Source organism: Thamnophis sirtalis, unplaced genomic scaffold (genome assembly GCF_051295495.1).
Source record: "Thamnophis sirtalis isolate CommonGarterSnake01/CBP01778 unplaced genomic scaffold, rThaSir2_p1.2 scaffold_5, whole genome shotgun sequence".
In the NCBI taxonomy this organism is placed as follows: domain Eukaryota; kingdom Metazoa; phylum Chordata; class Lepidosauria; order Squamata; family Natricidae; genus Thamnophis; species Thamnophis sirtalis.
Genome location: NW_028261385.1, coordinates 110713762 through 110737468, shown reverse-complemented (window position 1 = coordinate 110737468; position 23707 = coordinate 110713762). Strand labels below are relative to the sequence as shown.

The 23707-nt window shown below is 40.1% G+C and overlaps 1 protein-coding gene across 1 annotated transcript; it reads left to right on the top strand.

Moving 5' to 3' along the window:
* The first annotated feature begins 290 nt into the window (after positions 1–290).
* TMEM39A (transmembrane protein 39A) lies at positions 291–23371 on the top strand. Its single transcript, XM_014073959.2, has 9 exons — positions 291–478; positions 5837–6021; positions 6770–6992; positions 14948–15031; positions 17744–17898; positions 18089–18437; positions 19495–19682; positions 20816–20936; positions 21150–23371. Exons 2-9 carry the CDS (start codon positions 5909–5911, stop codon positions 21381–21383), a joined length of 1467 nt encoding a protein of 488 aa, XP_013929434.1. The 5' UTR covers positions 291–478; positions 5837–5908; the 3' UTR covers positions 21384–23371.
* Positions 23372–23707: the final 336 nt, after the last annotated feature.

Below are 23707 nucleotides of genomic sequence, written 5' to 3'. Positions count from 1 at the left end.
AAAGTTTCCGAAGTACTAATAGGCAAGGATACGTTTGGATTCCGATGAACCACGAACTGGGAATCCCACGGACTAAGTACTCAAGACGGACTAGGTTAAATTACGATTGGCTGGTTGTAATTTTGCATCATGGAAACCGAATCTCACGGTTCCTCGCGTTTCGGAGTTTTTTGCCACTCACGAGATGGCTGCCGCAACTCTTCCCCCTTTCCCTTTCCCCGGTTGGTCAGCGCGTTTGCAGACACCGCCTTCTCTCTGCCGTCGCGCACTGATGAACGCATCAATCCTCATTGCCACGTCTCTTCAGGGCAGCAGCATTTACAGCAGCAGTAGCCGCCGCCGCCGCGGCCACAGCGGGGAAAGGGCGACGCGGAGGGAATTGGGAGGGCTGCGCTACGCCCCCTCCCCGGCCTGGCGGGCTCCCGGCCTGGCGGGCTGGTGGTGAAGACGCTCCGCTCATGCTGCTGTTGGAGAGGCGGTGAGTCGTATTTGAATGGCCGCCTTCTCCTCCTCTATCCCCGTGGTGTCTGGTGTGTAACCGAGACACCCCGTTGTAGCCAAGCACGGCCCTGTGGCTTGGCATAGTGAAGGCCGCCTTCGTGCTTTGCTTCTGTCGTCGTTAGTTGCCTGAGAGAGAGTTGTGCTTTATCCCGTTGCCCCTTTATCCGTTGCGTTGGGTTAGTGAATAGTTGGCCTTCCCACTTTCTTCTTCAGGGCTTTTTCCGTTTCGCAAACATTTTAGGCTGTTCCTTGCTCTTTCTTCTCCTCTTGTGTTTCGTTAGCTCTCATTCAAGCAACCTTTTTGTTGAGAAGAATGAAATACTTAGGCAGGAAGTAGACTGTCTTACCTAGAAACATCTGTGTTTATAATCCCAGGCAGGTAAGATCGGACCTGGTCAGTACTTGGATGTAGGACTTAATGGGAAGTCGAGGGCTAAGGGTTAAATTTGGACAGTGGAAAAAACATCCCAACAGAAGACCGTGGCAAGCTGCTTCTGTGATATTATTTGGGTCTTAGAGGTAACAGAATTTGGGTTCCTTTTGAAGGAGATTTACTTCTGTTTATTGTTGATAATGAAAAATGTTGCTGTTACTGTATGATGTTCTTTTGTTGGAGTCTGCTTAAACTTCTTAGAAATCCAAACTTGCAAGATGTGGCTCCACTGAGTAGCGCCACATGCATTTAATTGTTTGTATAAAAGTTATGTGACCTGTAGACATTTGGGCAGAATACATCTCCTTGAGAGTATGAGGTTTCGTTTTTGAATACAGCTAGTCCTCGAGTTACAATAGTTCATTTAGTGGCCATTCGAAGTTAGCAAGGAGCTAATTATTTTCTGTGGAGAAATGTTCATGAGTGCTTTTTAAAATAACATTTACTTTATTGTAAATGATCATCAAATTAACAAAAGAGCTATAAATATTTTTATTTTCTGAAGTAAATTCTGTTTGTACTATGCTTCTTTCCTTTTCAAATACAAAAATACTTGTAAGCAATTTTTTACTACTATTGGTTAAGCATAGTTACTTTCATTATGGCTGGGCCACTTGAATATGTATTATATTTAAAAGTATAGAACTGACAAGCAGTTGGAGATGATAGATACAGTAGTACATAATTTTACATAAACAAATCCATGTCAAGGAAGAATTATGGGATTCGGAATATTACAATACAGAATCTTTAAAACTGAGATTGCAATGGATGTGAAAAATGCATACCTGAACATGTGGCTACCCTGAACCCCTATCTAGCTCAGGACTGGGCAGTCTCTAAATTTGGGCTTCTTTCTGGAATGTACTGTGTCCTCCCTGTGAAAGTGTTGCCAAGACTCCCTCCACTGCTTCTCAAGGTGCACCTTCTATCACACTTTCTTGATATACATTTTCGTCTTATCCATTTCCACTTCATATTTTCAGTAATTCATTCCTTAAATCACTTGATTGAGCTAATTTATATGAGATTGCTGTAAAGATGATACAGAAGCAGTAGCTGATAGAAAAAGTACTGGCAAGATTATTGGCATTGCCAATATAGAATTACAGCTGTATTAGTTTTAAATATGAATTGCTGATAGGCTTTTAGGCTTAAAGATTAAAAGGTATAGAGTTGGAAGGGACTCTAGAGGTCTTCTAGTCCAACTCCTTGTGAAGCAGGAGATCTGTACCATTCCAGACAAATAGCTGTCCAATCTCTACTTAAAAACCTCCACCTCAACTTCTAGAGGGAAACCATTCCACTGATTGTTCTCACTGACAAGAAATTTCTCCTTAATTCTAGGTTGGATCTCTCTTTAATGATCTTCCCATCGCATTTGTCCTGCCTCAGGTGCTTTAGAGAATAACTCGACCTTCTCTTCACTGTGGCACCTTCTCAAGTACTGGAAGACAGTTGACCTATCACCTTTAGTTCTCTTTATACCTGGTTCCTTCAATTGTTCATCATATAGTTTAGCCTCCTGTCTCTTAATCATCTTTGTTGGTGTTCTCTGCACTCTAGAGTCTCAAATCTTTTTTGTATCATGGTGACCAAACCTGGATGCAGTATTCCACATGTGGTCTTACTAGTGCAGTAGAAAGCAGTACTAACCCTTTACATGCTCTTAATACTGTCCCTCTATTGGTGCAGACTAGGACTGCATTGGCCTTTTTGGCCATTGTGGAACACTTCTGGCTCATACTTACCATATTTTTGGAGTATAAGACGCTCCTTTTTCCCCACAAAAAAAAAGGTTGAAAATCTGGGTGCGTCTTACACGTTAAATACAGCATTTTTGGCCTCCTGAAACTCCGCACCTTCACCAAAATAGCCATGCATAGCTTTTAGAAGGCTTTCAGAGAGCTCCTGGGGGCTGGGGACGGCAGAAATGAGCAAAAAACAGCCCATTTGCCCTCCCTCCAGTCCCCAGCAGCACTCTATAAGCTTCCTAAAGACTACCCATGCCTTTGGGGGGGGGGTTGCTCATTTTTGACCCCACCCCCCAGGAGGACTCTACAAGCCTCCTAAGAGCTATTCATGCCCTTTTTGGGGGGAAAAGGGATATTTTCACGAAAAGCAGACCATTTTTGGGAGGTTTGCAGAGTGCAAAACCTTTTATTTTTAAATTTTCCTCTTCAAAACCTTGCTGCATCTTATACTCTGGTGCATATTATACTGTGAAAAATACTGTAAGGGATCATCCACTAGGACTCCTAATTCCCTTTCACAGTAATGCTTTGAGCCAGGCACCACCTATACTATATTGGTGCATTTGATTTTTCTTGCCTAAGTGTAAACCTTCCTTTTACAGCACTGATTTGCATTTTATTGGATAGGACTTAATTTTCAAGTCTGTCAATATCCTTCTGTTTCTTGATTCTATCTTCTAAAGTGCTGGCTATTCCTCCCCCAGCTTGATATCATCTGCAGATTTGATGAGTTTCTTCTAACCCTTTATGTAAATTGTTGAAGGGTACACCAAGCCTTATGGTACTCCGCTGCATGCTTCCCACCATATTGATGTAGTTCCAGTAAGAACTACATGTTGAGTGCAGTTGGTTAACCAATTACAAATCCATCTGGTAATGATGCAAACTATACCATATTTTTTCAATCTTACCAAAGAAGGCTGTGGTCTACTTTGTCAAATGCCTGAAGTCCAAGTGTATTACATCCAAAGAATTTTGCTGATCCACTAGTTTTGTCACTTGGTCAAAGAATGCAATATGTTTTGTCTGTCATCATCTGCTTTTGACAAACTTATATTGGCATTTAGTAATAGCTTTGCTTGTTTCTAGGTATTTGCAGATTCGTTGCTTGATTATCTTTTCCAGGATATTTCTAGGTATTGATATCAGACTGATTGGTCTATAGCTTGCTGAGTCCGTTTTTTTTCCTTAGGAAAAAATATTTCAGTACCAGTTCTAGTGGTTTAGGCAGCAGCTTAGAAAGTGGAAGACCATGAGTTATAGTCGCACTTTAGCCATGAAAGCCAGCTGGGCAACTTTGGGCCAGTCATTCTTGTTCAGCCCGACTTACCACACAGGATTGTTGTTATGGGGTCAATAGGAGGAAGATATGTTGGATATGTTCATCACCTTGAGTTATTTGTATAAATAATACAAATAAAAAGTACTGGCCATTAGCTGTCAAGCTGTAAAATGACATTGTACCAGGATATATGAGGATCCTTTCCAGAACTGTATCTGCCTGTCTAATCTGCTCATCAAGAGAGGGCCTGGTAAAAGTTCCCTGCCTTCATGACGCCTGCAGGTTGTGGCTGACAAAACAAGCCTTTGTCATAACTCCCACCTTGTGGAATGTTTTCTCCCAGAATATATGCAGTCCCCTCCTTGCTGCAATTCTGGAAACATGTTTCCTGGTTGTGAGTACTTATCTTAGGTTCTATTTGAGTTTTTGTGATTAGTTTTTGATTGTTTTTGATTGATATTGTTTTGATTGACATTATGTTTAGTTTTCTTTTCGGTGATATTGTACACAGCCAGACTCATTTAGAGAGGTTATAAAAACTGTAAAATAAATAAATTCATAAATATTTGCTCATTCCTCATTCATTCTTTCTGTATGACCAATTAACTCAATGAACTTTTTTTTGTATTGATCACAGTACATCTTACTTTATTCAGTTTTTGAATATTTCTCTCAATATACTATCTCTTTTCCACAGATAGAACTGAATAAAAGCACATTCTTATTTAGAGCCTTTTTATTTCTGTTGAGAAATGTTCATTGCTTGGAAAAGAGCACTCTGCCATTTTACCATTTCATCTTAAACATCCTCATTTTCTATCTACCATGGTACCCAAAGTCATATATTTGTTCTAATTTGTTATTTAAGTATAACTTGTAATTGGTTTTTTTTTGTTTAATGCAGTTTTTTACTAATGTACATATTGCATCATTTGTACAAACTGTCCCAAAAATGCTTTTTCAAGAGGCAACTGGATTTTTTTGAGGGGGGGAGGGGGTTGAAGACGGTTTGCTTCTCATCCAAGAAGCTTCTTCAGCTCTGACTGGATGGTGGGGAATGGAAGGATTTATACTCCTTGCAGACAGCTGGTCATTTGCATTCTTTTAGAGAGTTGTTGAGACCACTTGGAGATTTATCTGTGTCTTCAGGATCACCTGAGTAGTGCAAATAAGTGTGGAGCCTTCTTGGAATTGCTGAAGGGACTGTGTTGTAGACTGGCAATAGATGATGTTGTAACCCTCCCACTCTGTTGAGAGATGCTGTTGAACAGGAATAGGACATCCTCTATCTCCAGTCTACAGCACAGTCTTTTCCCCAATTCCAAGAAGGCTCCACACTCATTTGCAAATTCACGGTGTAAATGCAAATCTTAAGACCAATGTGCAGTTCCAAAATATGCTTTGATTTTAATATGATAAAGTTGCTTTCAAATTTCTTTCAACTCTAAATCTCCGGTTTAAACTCTGTAAAATATTTCTTATAATGTAGAAATATTTTTATTGTATTAAATAATAATAAAATAACTTTAGATTTACAAACTTGCAACTTAAAATAGTTTAAACCTGTATTCCAAATTATAAATTTTATATTCTGAAATCACTGTCCTAATAGTTCTTTTGCTTCTGATTTTGTTGTATATCAGTGAAATTTTGATATATTCTGTTTTAACAAATTAATATTAAAGCATAATATTTTAAAAACTCATGCAGCATCTTTTTAAAATTGTTCCTTTATGATCTTCCCTAAAAGTATATTTACTTTTAATTATTGCTTTTGTCTGTGCAAAGTGCATATGATCAACAACTGCTGCGCTTTCTTTTGTTTTAGAAGGTTCTGTGGAATAATTGCTTCCTTCTCATTTGTAGAATTGGGAAATTGTTACATAAGAATCAGGGCAAAAAGTGCCAGAGGTGGAAGAGGTGGATTGCTTCCTGGTCATGCCCGGTGGAAGGAGGGGACCCAGCCGGCAGCAACTAAGCCGTTCAGCTTTGCCTTCTCTTCAGACATTAGTTGGTGGAAACTGTGGCAACGGAACAGGTCTGAGAAATAGGTAAAATCTTAAGTCTAACATTGTGTTTCCAAATCTATTTATTCCCTGTTATCATTGGATATTGTTATGTCCAAAAGAGTACCAGCCATTGATAATTTGTCCAATACCTTGATTTTTTAAGGGAGGCTTTTGCCTTGTGTTCAGCGTATTGTTATGATACCTTATTCATCTCAGTATGACCAGAGCAGGACAGCCTTGATGTCTGGGGTCTAACTTGCATGTTTTTGAAGGGATTGAAGGCTCCAATAGACAGGCAGTAATGTAAGTGGACAGTTTAGTTTTTCAAATTGTTTCTGTTTTGGGGAGGAAGGAAAATTTATATAACTTTCATAGGTAGTTTGTAATCAGTCTTTTAAAATATTTGAAGTTTTGCAAAAAAAAGAAAATTGGGCTGCCTGCAATTGCCAAATGCCTATATATTCAGCTAAAACATCTTCCGACAACAGTTTGAGCCTGATGCAGTAGAAGCATCTGAAACCTAAACTATTGTTATTAGGTAAAAATGGAAATCCTAAATTTCCAGTTAATACATTGTGTAATGGAAAACTTAAGATGATGCAGTATATCGTCCATAACTTTTATGCCATAATGTTATTAATCTTTACATCACAATATGACTGTTACTGCATTTTTAAAAATCTGTTGCAAATTTATAGATCTATTGTAATCAAATGAATATAAACAATTTAACATCTAAATGCTAAATATCGTTGTACAACCAGTGGGTAACAATTATTTTTGGTTTCAGGAATGGTAGTACTCTCAGTCTTTCTGCTCCTCCTATCACTGCCCTGATTACTCCTGAGCCTGTGAGGCACTGCCGAATCCCAGAGCTCCCTGTGGATGGAAATCTTCTATTTGAATTCCTTTTTTTCATCTACTTGCTGGTGTCTCTTTTCATTCAATATATTAATATTTACAAGACCGTTTGGTGGTATCCATATAACCACCCTGCCTCCTGTACATCACTGGTGAGTTCATCTTTTCTTACCCATCCCAGGATTAATGAGTCTCTGTAATTAATAAATATATATAAATCATCAAGCACTAATCAATATTTCCAATAATCATATGGCAGAAGAATGAAGGAATTGCAAGAACCTTGTATCTCAGTTTTGTGGTCAGCATTTGTGGGTTGTTGGTTCCTCGTCTTTCAATTTTTTTCTTGAGAGACACAACCTTTTTCTTACTTCCACTCTGGGAGAATTACAGTAAATGTGGCATTTAATATTACGATATTAAAATATGATATAAAAAGAATGGTTGTAATCTGTAGACTATTTATCCCAAAATGTATTTGATTCATTTTGATCTGAAAAATACCTCCCTGCCAACATAGGAAAAAATGTCTTGATATTCAGGGTTTTTGGAATGTTCCTTCAGGTATGCATGTCACAAGAAATTGGGTAAGAGAGCTAATACAAGCCACAGTGGTGTAGTGTTTATAATGCAGCACAGCAGGCTATTTATGCTGACTGCTGGTTGATTGCAATTTGGCAGTTCGAATTTCAACTGGCTCAAGGTTGACTAAGTCTTCCATCCTTCCGAGATGGATAAAATGAGGATCCAGATTGTTGAGGGCAATATGCTGACTCTGTAAACCACTTAGAGAGGGCTGTAAAGCACTTAAGTGATACATAAGTCAGGGCAATTGCTAATATCTTAAAAAGTGGAAACAAAATTCAAAATGATTTTGCTAGAATAGAGAAATTAGTTAAAATGATATGGTAAATAGAGAGACTTCCAAAGTTCCTCCCTTAAGTAACATAAATCAAAGGTTGGGATATCTGGAAAGTACTGTGTTTCCCCAAAAATAAGACCGGGTCTTATATTTTGGAGGACCAAAAAACTCATTAAGTCTTATTTTCAGGGAATGTCGCCCGCCCACTCTCTCCCACCATCTGTTTGTCCGTGGCCACAACAGCTTACAGGGCTTCCCAGGGCAGATACACTTTTCACCTGGACAGAGAAATGATGGAGAGTCAAAGCTTCATCTGCTTGCAAATGGGGCAGTTTGAAACAGCTAAACATGTTGGGATCACCTGTCTCCCCACCCCCCATACATCTGGCTCTGCTGCGCACTTTTCGCCCAGAGGGAGACAAAGCTACATCTGCTTGCAAATGGGGCACTTTGAAACAGAGCTAATCACTCTGTTTCAAAGCATCCCATTTGCAAGCAGGCAAAGCATCATTTCTCCCTCCAGGTGAAAAATGTTTGGGCACCTTTGGGACGCTTGGGAACAGAACAAAATGCCCCATTTGCAAACAGAAGCAGCTTCGTCTCCCGCTGGGTGAAAAGTATGTGGTGGAGGCAGAACCATGGGGCGGCGAGTCAGGCGATCCCAACGTGTCGTCCACTCCGTCCCACCATCTCTCAGTTTGCCAATGGCCGCACCAAGCAGCACCAATGCAGAACCTCTGCCTCAGCTTGCTGCCGGTACTGCCACACAAGCCTCCTGTGAGGCAGGCAGTCATGCAGCATGCCCAGTTTGCCTGTCTCCCCCGCCTCTGCCTCCGTGCTTGGACTTATCTGTGCTGTGCCAAGGGGCTGGGGTGCTACAGCTGCTGCCGGACACTGTCGGCCCTTGTGTGCTTGCCATCTCTTGTGCTTGCCACACCCATTCCCCCAGGCTTATTTTTGGGATAGGGCTTATATTAGGCTCACCTCAAAAAATCAGGCTAGGGCTTATTTTCTGGGAAACACAGTATGACTTTGTAATGTACTTGTGAAAAATATCCTGGAATAATACTTGATTCCTTATTAGTCAGCAGTGCAATATAGTTGATAGAAGGCAAATGCACTTTTAGGCTGTGTTAGCAGAGAATATTGTTATCCCTTGACAGCAGAATATGTTCAAGGAAGAAAGAATCACAGAGAGTTCCATTAATTAAGTTTGATGTCAATAAATAATATGTTGGAATACAGGAAGCACGGCTTTCACCTTCATTTATGAGTGAATCCATTATTTTGAATCTTGTTCCCTGAATGTGAAACTGAAGGGCTTGATATCTTTTTCTCAGGTAAGGCTAGTACTGAGACATCTACTGGCTCTTGGTTAGTGATGTTTGAAATCATCCCTTTTCTTTCTTAGCCTGAATTCTTTTAAGCACAATTTCTGTCACTATCTGATTTAGTCCTGCGCCGTGTCAAGAACTATGTACAAGTGTTAGCATCACACTTCTTCAAAAGACTCAAACAGGGTTCAGAGCAAAAACATTGAAAATTAAGTATTTAATCGCATTTGATGAGATTAAGCATTTGGGCATTTCTAATCTTGAGAAGAAAAGACAATGAACGGAGGAAAGTCATGATAGTCCTCTTAATTAATTCCATATCTTTTCTGTCCTATTTAAGACATAGAATAATGGATTTTAGAGTACAGGTAATCCTCCACTTAGTTTATTTAGTGACTCTTTGAAGTTACAATATCATTGATTTATGGCTTACAACTGTTACAACCATTGCAGCTTCCCCATGGTCATGTGATCAAAATTCAGATGCTTGGTAACTGACTCATATTTATGATATTGCAGTGTCCCAGGGTCATGTAATCACCTTTTGTAACCTGACAAGCAAAGTCAATGGGGAAACCAGATTTACTTAACAACCATATTACTAATTTAGAAAATGCAGTGATTTACTTAACAACTGTGGCAAATGGGGCAAAACTCACTTAATAAATGTCTCACTTAGCAACAAAATTTTTGGGGTCATAACTTGAGGACTAATTATAGTATAAAAATAGACATAAACCATTTTAATTTAAACAATAACATAAATTCTTGAAAAAAGTCATTAAGAACATTAATTAAGAGTGTTTCTGAGAAGGAAGAGCTCTATAGTGAAGAGTGTAATGACAGCTGCTCTTAACTGACTACAGGAAACCTTTGAAAAGTATATTTCTATCAAAAGAGGTATCATAAAGTATTGTGTAGAATTTTTTTAAACTATCATATTCATATTCAGAGTTTGTGAACAGAGTTGTGGAACATATGTACAAGTTATTCAAATTGTGTAAACAAAAAATGCATTCAAATTTGCAGATATACTACGTTATGGTTTTGTTGTTTTGTTTAGCTAAGGGTTTATTGAAACATACTGTCAACTCTCTGTGTTGACATTCCATGCAGAGCGTCGGCAGAGCCGGATCTCAGATTACAGTAGCTGGGTTGAGATGAATGAAGCTATTGGATAACGTGATTTATTGACAAAGACTGAAGGGAGGGAAGAAGCACAGGAAAACTTGAAAAGGAGATAAAGAAAGCAAAAAAGATGGCTGCAAATAAGAAATGCCTAATGAAGAATGCCTAATGAAGCTGTTAATAAATCACTGCTTTTTGTATTACAATATCGGGTCGCTTATTATGAAGGGTACTTTACAGACAGCCATATTTTTACCCAAACCCAAGCTGTAAGCCATGACACCCCAGGAAATGCAAGAAATGTGCAAATACATAGACAAAAACCTAGCACGAGGGTTCATCGAGCCAGCCAAGCCATGGGTTGCAGCACCAGTCGTCTTCAAAGAGAAAAAAGACAGAATAATGGATTGTGTGTGGACTTTCGAGGGGTAAATGCCGTGTGCGTACACAACCTATACCAACTCCCCCTCATGAAAGATATGCTATCTCACTTGGCCAAGGGAAACGTCTTCACCAAATTAGACCTCAGAGAGGCATACTACCTAATACGGATCAGGGAAGGAGATGAGTGGAAAACAGTGTTCAACTGTCCCCTAGGGAGCTTCCAATTCAAAGTGATGCCTTTCGGACTACAGGGAGCCCCAGCAGTGTTCATGCAGTTAATAAATGAGGTGCTGCATGAGCATCTCTACAAAGGGGTCCTCATCTACACTGAGACCATGGACAACCACATACCCCTGGTCCGCCAAGTACTGGAAAAACTTCTGGCAGCCAACCTGTACGTCAAACTATCAAAATGTGAATTCCACCATGAGTGACTAGACTACTTAGGCTACCGAGTGTCAAATGAGGGAATAGAGAGGGACCCAGCCAAAGTGCAAGCCGTCCTAAACTGGCAACCCCCTCACACCTGCAGACAGCTACAAAGCTTCCTAGGGTTCACAAACTTCTATAGGTAATTCATCCCCTCCTTTGTGAAAATCGCCAAACCCCTGAAGCCCAGGAATAAAACCTCACCCGGGACAACCTCTACAGTGGGACCTAACCTGCCAAAAGGCATTCAAGACACTAAAAGAAATGTTTGCAAAGGAACCGGTGCTGAAACATCCTGACTTCAAGCAACCCTTCGTGATCCAAGCAGATGCCAGCGACATGGCAGTGGGAGTGGTGCTACTCCAAAGAAACAACCAAGAAAACCTACAACCCTGCGCCTACACCTCCCACAAGCTCAGAGACACAGAGACGATGGGCCACATGGGAAAAGGAGGCTTTCGCAGTGAGAGTACTAAAACACATTCCAGGGCAGAGGAACTTTCAAGCTGACGCCCTCTCCCACGTGCCCCAGTACAAATGCGAATGGGGTGGACGCCATCATTCCCTCTACCCAAATAGCTGCCCAAGTGACCACCAGATGACAACGCTGTGACCAGCACAACCAACCAGCAGGCAACCTAACCATGAGACTCAAAACTGAACTGCTAGCAGACCTTGGTTCCAAAACAACCAACACATCTTGAGAAAAAGAGATGACCTTGCATGGAAGGGGACAAAACTCTATGTCCCGGAATCCCTAAGCACCCTAATTCTCCAGAGGAGCCATGATGCCAAACCGGCAGGCCACTTTGGACTCCTAAACACATTACACTTAGCCTGGAGGCAGTTCTGGTGGCCCAAAATAAAGAAAGATGTGGACAATTACGTGAAAAGTTGCACCATCTGCGCCACAATGAAGAGGCAAGCAGGAAAACTCCCCAGATTGCTGCAGCCAGTAGCAGAGCCAACGAGGCCGTGGGAGGAGATCGCAATGGACTTTATAGTAGAGTTGCCAAAAAATGGGGGAAGCACGGTGATTTGGACTGTAATAGACAGGCACACTTCATACCCTGCAGTGGACTACCCTCAGCTCACAAGCTGGCCAAACTGTTCCTGAAGCACATCTACCACCTGCATGGAGTACCTCGAAGAATTATCTCAGACAGAGCGGTCCAGTTCACGGCTAAGTTCTGGAGGGAGTTCCTGCGGTCCATTGGGTCATCCCAGGGCCTTAGCTCGGCTTTTCACTTGAGCACCAATGGGGGGGGGGCAGAGAGACTGAATGCTATGGTAGAGCAGTACCTGAGGTGCTACGGTCCAATTGGGCAGACCTTCTGTCTTTCGCTGAGGTTGCATACAATAATGCTGTTCACAGCAGCACAGGACTAACACCATTCAAAGTAGTGAGCGGCATGGACTTTGTCCCAATGCCTGAGTATCCAAGGGATCCCCCTTCCTCAGTCAGCTTGATTGACTGGATGTCAATGCTAAAAGCAGCCTGGGAGAATGTCAAAAAAGCACAAGCTAAAGCAGCACAAACCTACAAGAAACAGGCAGATAAACACCGAGCTCCGCAACAACCATTCTTGGTGGGAGAGAAGGTTTACCTCTCCACAAAATATTTGAGCTTAAGACTCCCTAGCAAGAAACTGGGACCAAGGTTTGTGGGACCATTCCCCATAGTAAAGATCATCAACTCAGTCTCAGTGCAACTGAAACTGCCCCGACTGCTACAGAAGGTACATCCAGTATTCCATAGTAGCCTCTTAAAACCCATGGTGAGATCCACTCTGAGACCACTGCCCCGGGAGCCACTAGGCCCTGTCCTCATAGGGGGCCAAACCCATTATGAGGTGCAACGCATCCTTGATTCGAGCTGGCACAGGAGGCAACTCCAGTACTTAATTAAGTGGAAGGGCTATCTCTTGTCAAAGGCATCTTGGGTAAAGAGTAGAAATATCCAGGCTGATCGCCTCATAGAGAGATTCCATGAAAAAAATCCAAACACGCCTGGGGGGAGGACATAGCCTTGAATCCCATACTGGTACTCAAATTGTTTTTGCTTGCACAGATTGCCTTTGAAAAGTGAGGGGAGCTGTATGTCAACTCTCTGTGTTGACATTCCATGCAGAGCGTCGGCGGAGCCAGATCTCAGATTACAGTAGCTGGGTTGAGATGAATGAAGCTATTGGATAATGTGATTGATTGACAAAGACTGAAGGGAGGGAAGAAACACGAGCAAGTTGAAAAACAGATAAAGAAAGCAAAAAAGATGGCTGTGAATAAGAAATGCCTAATGAAGAATGCCTAATGAAGCTTTTAATAAATCACTGCTTTTTGTATTACAATATCGGGTTGCTTATTATGAAGCAGGCATTGTTAGGGTACTTTACACATACAATTTCACTATGGAGTGTCTGAATTTTTTGCATATGTTATAGCCTGAACATTTCAAATTTCAGTTCATTAGACATTAACTTTTCTATCTGCAAATTCTTTCCACAGTTTTTATCTTTTTCTTTGCCCATTGATGCATTGAAATGCTGCATAGAAATCTAATATACCTCTAAGTTTTATGAGTTTTCATTTTTAAATACAATATTTGAGACCTCTAATACAGAAATACATCATAATTTTATATCCCTCTGGAAAAGGAACTTTATCGACTCAGAGAGAAAAAAATATTCATGCCCTAGTTTGCATTCCAAAAGAAACGGTTTTATTTTTCTTTCTGCTTTTGAATGAGATGGCAGATACTGAATGGTTTCCAGGTATATTAAGTTGAATATATTCCAAAGTTTCTTCCAGCAAAACTTTTTCTTTTTTCAAGAATCTGGTTTTGAGAAATAGGTGACCAAAACTGTACTAGTGAAATAATGCGTGCAAAACTTCGAGTTCTTTGTCAATTCCAGAGGCATCCTGATTCATTCATCAGGGGACGGATTATGTTAATTTCTAAGAGAGGCTTTACAAGAGGAGATATGTTGATTTTTTATGTATTTCTTTTATGAGATATTGTTTGAAAAACCTTTTTCTTCCTCAAACAGCCTTTGGATGATAACAGGTATGGGGTGGATAATTCTGGAATAATCATTTATTAAGCTCCTTTTTTACCTTTTTGCTAAAGGTAAATCTACCCTTGAATCTCTATCCTTAAATGTCCACAGAATGATATGTATTTATTTATTTTTATCACATTAATTAAATCACAATAGTATATACTTTTTAAACAATTAAAAAATTGTTTAACATTTAATACAATAATGTTTATGATAGAAGAAAGATGAAATGTGAAATGATGTGTTTGAAACACTTTCTAAAAGCAGAAACAGTAAACAAGCAAAGATGATGTGTTGCACAGCTTTGGAGCAACCCTGAAGCCTTTCTGCCATGTAATTTTTCAATTGGTCTTCTGTGTTTATTAAAAGAAGTAAAGGCAGCTCAGTTTGCCTTCAACAAACGTCTCCTCATCTGCCTGCCCCAAGTTTTCCTGCAGTATGAATGAATGTATACGATTATAGCAATTTAATAATTTAAATTTTTAAAATTTAAAAATTACTTTGCCATTTTTCTTTTTATCTTGGGCAAGTTCACTGTAGCCTCTTGGGATGGGGGTATGGGAGGATGAGCCCCTTCTCCTCACCCAGTTACATGGCAAACTGATGGGTGTTTTGTCTGTGCTATTTTGCTTTTGCTTAAAGAGTAGAAATATACATGTACATATAGAATGCCCATTTCTGTATTTTCCTCTCTGTGTGGTATTTGTAAGTCTAATGCTTCCTTTGCATCTGAATATGCTTAACATGACCCTTTTTCTTCCCTGTTTCTCTGGCTGGCCTGGCAGTTATTCACAGTGTTTCCTGATTCTTCCCTATAGGAACTTCCATGCTTCTACTATGTCAGCTCAGCACCTCCTGCCTTTCTGGCCTCTCCTTCACCCTGGTGAATACCCTCTTCTTTTCTCCTTTAGAACTTTCACCTCATTGATTATCACCTGGCTGCATTCATCACCGTGATGTTGGCACGGAGGCTTGTATGGGCCCTCATCTCTGAGGTAATGATGATGAACTTTTCCAGTTTTAAAATACTCTAAATGAACTAGTATATTCTTTTTTTTTTTTTTTGGTAGTTCTCTTTTCATCTATCCACTTTCAATAAAACATCTCTCAGTATTAATGTTACACGCCGTCCTCGGGTTACGACAGCAATTGGAACTAGGATTGCCATCGCTGAGCAGTTCAGTCATAAAGCATATCATCATGTGACCGCATCACTTAGTGACAGCATTTCTAGACATTCACGATTGCTGTCATAACCCCAAGACACGAGTTGTTAAAGAGGAAAGAGGCAGGAATCTCAGGTAAGTATGCATGCAATGGGTATGGGAGTCCTGGAAGAGTGACTGCAGGAGTCATGGGAGAGTTAGCAGAGTCTGCACAGGGGGAGAGGGATTGCTCTGGGCAAAAGAAAAATGGGAGTGACTTAACCAGAACAACTTGTGATCTTTCTTGCCAGCTTCCCCATTGATTTCCTTGTGGAAAACCAGCAGGGAAGATCACAAATGGCAGACATGACTGCGGCTCCCTGTAATGTAGTAATTGTGTTCTAGCACTTGGATTGTGATTACATCACTACGAGGCTGATCTTGAGACAGAACCTCAAGGACTGGTGTATTTCCATTTTTTTCAGCAACACTGTAACTGAACTGTCAGTGAACAAATGGACTTATGTCCTTGGCTTATGCCAAGGACTACCTGTATTAAAATTAAAGCTACCAGATTACTTATGAAGCTGCTTTGTTTAGGATAAATGTTTGTAAAGTATCCCAAAGTTACTGTTGATTGTAACTTATACAGTAGACATTGCCCTCAGCTTCCATGTTATTACAGCAGCATATTGAGCAAAGTTATTTCAGGCAAGATTGATCACAGGGGTCCTTGAGGCTCTTTGAACTTGGTTCTTTTCTTAATGTTTTATAACCCAAAGGTAACATCATCAGTGCTAGTAAAGAGTGGGGTTTGTTCTCAGTTTATATTGATTGTATACAATATTAAATTGATCTTAGGAGAAAATGTTTAAGTCTCATCATGTTTACAGAAAGATAATTTTTTTAGGCTAGAAATAAAATGTTCTTCTAGTAAGGATGAAAGTGTGTCCTAGAGGTCTGTATGAAAAGTTAGTTTTATGCGCAAGCATTTTGAGATGGGCTTCATACTCACAAATTCAAGCCACTTAGTAATACAGATAGGATTGAATGCATTGTCTATCACAATTACAGTATTTGAATCTCATTTCATTTTATGGCAGAAGTAGTCCTTGCTTGAAGATGATACTTATGGGATAGGGTGGGATACATTGTCCTACCTTGAATCTGCAGGGCATTCCACTATAAAGCAGGGGTATCAACTCGAGGCTACTAGGCCAAATCCAGCCCGCAGGATGCTTAGATATGGCCTACAGGGCTGGTCTGGAAATAGCAAAGGTCTGGCACACAGTGCTTCTGCTAGCAAAACTGGGGCGTGGGTGGGTCACGTGCGCCCCCCACCAACCGCTTTTGGCCTCCAAAGTTGTCCAAGAGGCCTTTCAGGCCCAAAATAGGGTTTCCGGAGTCATCCAAGAGGCTGTCCTTGACTCGGAATGTTATAAAAGGGAGGAAAAGTAAAATATTTTACCTTTCAGGCTTGCAGAATTCTGCTACTAGCCTATATCAATAATTTATAGTTCTAGTCTTCCTATGGAGTCAGTTTCTTGATATTGTTTCTCTCTCAAAGTGATCAAGTAGATCAAGTAAATATTAAAAAAACAAAATCACAGAAATGTACGCCTCCCTATTTTTATAAGTTTATAAAACCATATCTGGAGGTGCGGCTTTGTGTCACAGCCACCATGGCCACACCCACCCACAACCGGCCCTCCAAGGTCAAACCCAATCCTGATGAAATTGTGTTTGACACCCCTGCTCTAAAGCTTTGACTTCACCAGGACTGAAAAATTTGGAACTCTTTGGGGAGTTTTCTGCTTTCCAATGGAAGAAATTGCCCTGTGTTCTTTTTAAGGGGTTCTTACGGTACTTAGGTAGACACAATGGCTAAGATGCTCAGCTTGTCGTTCAGAAAGGTCAGCAATTTGGCGGTTCGAATCCCTAGCACCATGTAATGGAGTGAGATCCCGTTACTTGTCCCAGCTTCTGCCAACCTAGCAGTTCAAAAGCAAGTAAAAATGCAAGTAGAAAAATAGGAAACACCTTTTGTGGGAAAGTAACAGCATTCCATGCACCTTCGGCGTTTAATCATGTCAGGCACATGACCAGGGAGAAGTCTTCTGACAGTGCTGGCTTTGAAACGGAGATGAGCACCACTCCCTAGTCAGGAATGACTAGCACATATGTGTGAGGGGAACCTTTACCTTTTTATGGTGCTTATTCTATCACTTAAATTCCCCCATCCTCCCCAACTTTAAAACATGAAATTGTTCCAGGTACGCTGGTTTCAGGTGGTCCATGCCCAACCTCAAAGCATGTATGTTTTGAACGTTTTGGTCTGTAGATAGAATGAAGCAGGGCTGCTCTGCTTTGGTACAGTAGAGGCAAACCTGATTTAGATTCAGTAGTAAGACAAGAGCAAAGCAAGGAAATTGCTGCTGGCAGCTGAAGGAATACATTCCCATGTGCAGCTTTTTTTGTTTTGAATTAGAACATATTTGAAACATTTGTGGGATATGTGAGGGAATATGTGGAGCTAATGAAATTCTGGATTTAACTCTGCAGGCCTCGCAGGTTGGTACTTCATCAGTGATTCACGATATGGCATTGATTCTGGCACGTCTAGTTCTACTCACCCTTTGTGTATGGGTGCTCTGCTGGACTCTGGTCAACCTTTTCCGCAGCCATTCTGTCCTCAATCTCCTCTTTCTTGGCTACCCGTAAGTATCCTTACCTTTTGTCCTGAATGAACAATTCCGATTGTACTGGAGAGGATAACGGGAAACTCTTTTGACCAATAAAGTCTGGGTATAGAAGCTATTGTTCTCCTTGATAGAAAATTCTGACTGATATTCATAGATGGGATGTGTCATAGTTTATAATCTCACCCTGCCTTTTTTCCTTTTTCAGGTTTGGTGTCTATGTTCCATTGTGCTGCTTCCACCAAGATAGTAGAAACCAGCCTCTTTCAACAGACTGCAGCTATTTAGTGCAGGATCAACTAGTGGATGACAGTGCCTCAGGGGTTGGCAGTCTTGTGAAGCCCAAAGATTTATTTTCTCTCCTGAGAGAATCTGTCAAAGAACAGTTCAACCCCTCTGTGACCACTCCGACACACAGCTGTCCCTTGTCCCCAGATCTCATTCGCAATGAAGTGGAGGGCCTCAAAGCAGATTTTAACCGCCGAATCAAGGAAGTTCTGTTCAATTCCCTCTTCAGTGCCTACTATGTGGCATTTTTGCCACTGTGCTTTGTGAAGGTAGCTGTTCTTGGATTACTTTACTATTATTAGTGCCACTCCACCTCCTGAATCTTGCCTGTGGATTGTTGGGGCAATGGACTTCTGGTTAATTCCCCTTTTCTCTGTCTCCCCTTTGGCAGCCTGGATGGCGGAGTGTAGCTGCATCTGGAGTGCCCTAGTATTGCTCCCCGTTGGAGGATAGGTATTGCCATACATGTAGTGCCCCTGTGGTTTTCCCAGTCCTTTTTCCATCCCATTTACTAACCCTGTCCTCTTTTTCAAGACAATTATAACATGATTCTATTTTGTGCCATAATATACACTTGGTGCCAAATTGAGATCCTAATTCAACGATATCCAGATTATCAGCACTAAGACTTTAAATCAATCCAATTAGAATTGGGCAAACTAATGGGATCAATTCACAGATTTCATAAACTATTCAGAATAATATAATTCTAAAAGCAGAATACAGGACTTACAGTTAACTTAGATCTCCGTTTTTGAATAACAATGTATGCTGAATCTATCATTTTACTATGAAATCCATAAGCACATATTTGTGTGACCATTTTTTAGAAAGCTTAGAGAATTACATGGGAGTTGTAGACAAGAAAGTGTGCAACCAATGTATATAATGCATTAAAATATGTCAGAAGGAAATGCCCAAGTTCCCCTAGCTTACTAGCCTTGCAGTTTATAAGGAATTGTAGAAATACCAGGGCCTGAAAAAGGAATTGAAGAGTATGTGGAAAGGAAAGGCCAAATTGATCCCAGTGATTGAAGGTGAGAGCACTTGGATCTGTAAATCCTAAGCTGGGAGAATGGTTCCGACAGATCCCATGAGCAACATCAGAGCTCTCTCCCCAGGAATGTAGTGCTAGGAAAACTTAAGATGTTGTGAAAGAGCCCTCACCTTCCAAAATCTCTGGATGAGGACCCAAGATAAGGAAGATAAACACTCCCCCCATAGGAGAGAGAAGGGAATTTTTTATATGTGTGTCTATGATTGCAGAACACCATTGCTTCTGAGATAGTTGGGATGCTCATTAATTTATTCTCTGGTTTCTTACAGAGCACTCAGTATTACGATATGCGCTGGTCATGTGAGCACCTAATCATGGTTTGGATCAATGCTTTTGTCATGCTCACCACACAACTGCTTCCTCCCAAATATTGTGACTTGCTACACAGATCAGCTGCTCACTTGGGCAAGTGGCAGAAGCTGGAACATGGTTCATATAGTAATGCCCCTCAACACATGTGAGTTTGTAGTCAGAACACTTCTTTCTAGGGCTGTAGGAATTTCAGAAAGACTATCTTTGTAAGTTAATTGACATTTCCGAGGCTTATGTTTTCTTATTATAAGTGTTGCATTTTCATATATAAGATTGACTGTTAGAAGAATAGGGTTTTGATAGGTTTTGTGTCATAGTCTTCCCAAAGTTAGCTAGCTTACTAAAGTTCAAATGCAGAAACAGTGTAGTTTCTAGGTCTACATGCCAAACAAAAGCTGCTAAAGACACTTCCCAGTAAGAACTTTAGAACCCCAGTGCCAATTTCAAGAATACTCCATGGCTCTTGTATTTTGATCATTCAGATCTAATTTCAACTTTACTTACCTTCAAACCTGGAGTGATCAGCAACTCTATCTTTGCAATAGCTATAAAAGTCTCCCAACATTCCATGCAACTGAATGGAATGTCTCAGTCATCTTCCTGACTGCAAACTGAAGGCAGGCAGGACATTTGCTCATGAAAGGACAGTGTCTTATAAATATTTAACAATTGTTGAAAAAGAAAAAAATATATTGTAAGTTAAAAGAAAAATTGGGGGGAAGCAGGAGGGACATACAAATTCAATGCACCCCTAAATGAAACTCCTCCAGTTTGAATGGATTCTTGGGATGGAAACCATAATTTGAGCATATACTAGAAGCTTTAATAGAAAGCAGTTGGATTTGCTGATCATCTGTCGTTTAAAATATTTGAAAAGCAAATGCAAAATAAATAGTATCATTATAAAACGTTAATAGGTTACCAAGAATTTTTACATAGTGCAACTGATAATATAGAATTTTTATCAAATTTGAATGAGAGAAATAAATTTGAACACTCAAAAGAAGGAACATTCAGTGATTTCTTAACAGTGAACAGGCAGGAGAGGTTACTTTTAGTTTAGTTTAATTTGAGTTAAAATGCTAGATGTCATTTGTCTACTGACCTATCTAATTTAGGATTTCCATTTCTACTGAAATCTGTTATGTTTCTTGAACAAAGATAAAAGTTCTAAAACTAGAGAAGTTTAATTATAAGGCGTATACAAAGGCATCCACATTCATTTAATGAAATTATTCACCTGGTTAAAAATAATGAAATATTTTTCTTTGTCCATAGCTGGTCTGAGAGCACAATATGGCCACAAGGCGTGCTGGTACGGCATAGTCGATGCTTATATAAAGCAGTGGGACCTTATAACGTAGCTGTGCCTTCAGATGTCTCTCATGCTCGCTTTTATGTAAGTATATAGTGGATTATGGATGGTCTGGGAATAAAATACTTCCTACCATGAGATAAAAATATTTCTGTTTTTTTACAACAATAAATCATTAAAAACAAGATTAGGTTGGAGGAACTTAATGTCTTGTAAATAAAATGTGGTTCTTCCTTGCTATTCAGAGATAATGCTACTAATAAGTTCTATAAACACACACTTTGTTTCCTTTTCTAGTTCCTCTTCCACCATCCCTTACGGCTTCTCAATCTGCTGATTCTCATAGAAGGCAGTGTGGTCTGTTATCAACTCTACTCCCTGCTTCGTTCAGAGAAGTGGAACCACACACTCTCCATGGCCCTGATACTCTTCTGTAACTACTATGTCTTATTTAAACTCCTGAGAGACCGAATAGTATTGGGCAAGGCCTATTCTTATCCACTCAACAGCTATGGGTTAAAAGCCCATTAGTCATCTGAGGAAGGGAAGGATATTTTCATACAGTTATATTTTTTTCCTTGCAACTGTTTATAAATATTTAAAAAATATTTTATATTTTGTATACTACTGTTTTTTGTGGGGTAGGGAAGGGCCAAGTGGCAGTTAAATGTCACCTTATAAACAAGGTTATTTTATATAAAGACATCATTGTGTATATACTGTATATCAACATATATCTATGTGAAGCAAGAACATTGTTGTGTGGTCCCTTTATCTACTGTGCATGCAGGTTAGCCATCATCAGTTTTATATATAGGACTTACCTATTTGCTATACATCCAGCCAAAGGTGGCCATTACTTACAGTTGTGGACAAAACATGGGCAACTTCCTGGATCCCTTTTTATAATCAGTTGTTTTTTTTTAAAGATCATGCCATCATAAAAAAACCTTGCCAAAATTTTTATGTTTAAAGCATTGAAATGGTAGTGGTGTGCTTCAATTTGTTTTAAATTTCTTTACATGACAAAGCTCCATCCCCCTCATATTTAAAGAATAATTTTAATAACACCATCAAGCACATAGAGCAATAAAATAAAATATTATTATTCATCACATGGTGGAATAGCCAAAATCATGTTTTGCACATTATTGAGCTATACAGGTAAACCTCAAGTTAGGAATGTAATGGAGCCTGTCAATTACATTTGTAACTCAAAAGATTCATAGGAGTGAATCACATAACCTGAACATGATCATTCCCTGCTTTTGCCCACGCGTTCACTAATTGAATATGTGGGTTATTAAGTGTACAAAGTATCTCAGGGTAGGGAAGGCCATGAGGAGGCTTCCCCTGTCCCATCCTGCCATACCCGACTTACATACCTTGCAAAGCTCTGTCTCCTCTCTGCTGCATTTTCTTTGCCTTTGAGGGAGAGGAGAGCAGGATGATTTACGTCCCAACATCTGGTCAGCTTGCAAATGTTTTTTGCGGTGAGAGTGAAATGTTCGGGGATGGGGGTGATCGCATGCAACTTCAGGCACCCTTTCTCTGCCTGAAGTCACACGCAATCAAACTCCCCCAGAGCATTCACTCCCAGCGTGAAAAGCACTTGCAAGATACCAGATACTGAAAGCAACACAATTTATCTCCCAGCATCCGATCACCTTGCTTTTCTTGCGGAGAGTGAAATGTTCTGGGGGCTGTGATCTCACATGACTTCAGGCACCCATTCTCTGCAAAAGTGGATGAGTGCCTGAAGTTGCATGAGATTATGACCCCCAGAACATTCAACTCTCAGCATGAAAAGTATTTGCAAGCCAATTGGACACTGGGAACAAAATAGTCTTGCTCACCTATCTTTTAAAGATAAAGAAACCACAGCAGAGAGGAGACAGATCTTTGCAAGGTCTGGCAAGAGGGGGAGGGGGGGGTAGGATGAAAGTTGCAGTGTCTGCGGTCATCTCCATGGTGCTGCAACATTCATAATTTCGGGAGTTTCTTGTAAACACTTGGGGTTTTTATGGTGTAACTTCAAATGGTCACTAAGTGAACTGTAATAACTTGAGGATTACCTGTATTCTCAACTAGCATGTGATGTCCAGCTTGCATATGATTCCTTAGTAGTCAAGGAAGGAAGATAAAGTAATTTAGCACACCTTTTATATTGGTATTTAACAGAATAACAAAGTTGGAAAGGATTTTGGAGGTCTTCTACTCCAATCCCTGTTCAAGCTATACCATTTCAGGTAAATGATTATCCAGTCTCTTAAATCCTCCAATGTTGCAGTACCCAGAATTTCAATGTTGTACTGCATCCTTAAAGGCTGTTTTGCATTTTATATAGAATTGGAATCTTAAAACACTGGTCTTTTCCTTTTTTTATTATAATCATAGATAAACACAAGTTTTTAATACTTTGTTCTGCAACAAAGTAATCCAAGTGGGGCCCATGGTCATCATCTTTGGTAGTATTTTTAATTAAAAAGAATAAAATGAGATGACTCTGCAAACTACTAGCTTTGAGTAACTTCTAAGAAAGTTCAGCACTCTTAAGCCATCTTAGAAAGAAAGCTTAGTCCCTCTTTTGGAAGGTTTATCCACAGGCCCAGAAATAGGGATAAAAGCAAGTACTCGTTCTATGATCTGAATGTTTTGTGACTGACCATAACAGCTTTTTTGTGAAAACATTCAGTCAGTTCTGTGAATTAAGAATTACCAAATGTGAACAGTGAACATGTAGATGGCAACACAAAATTGGATTGTGCTCTTACCTCGGCCTTTCAGATTTTACAGCCCAGATCAGTAAACCAGTCTTGGAATGCCAGCTAAACTTTCTGCCACATAATAGTCGC

Bases quoted from the DNA above. Each gene is read 5' to 3' on its own strand.
- TMEM39A (XM_014073959.2), top strand. From the start codon at position 5,909: ATGCCCGGTGGAAGGAGGGGACCCAGCCGGCAGCAACTAAGCCGTTCA. The intron at 17,899-18,088 runs GTAAGTATCCTT...TTCCTTTTTCAG, and splicing joins CTCCTCTTTCTTGGCTACCC to GTTTGGTGTCTATGTTCCAT. The intron at 19,683-20,815 runs GTGAGTTTGTAG...CTTTGTCCATAG, and splicing joins AGTAATGCCCCTCAACACAT to CTGGTCTGAGAGCACAATAT.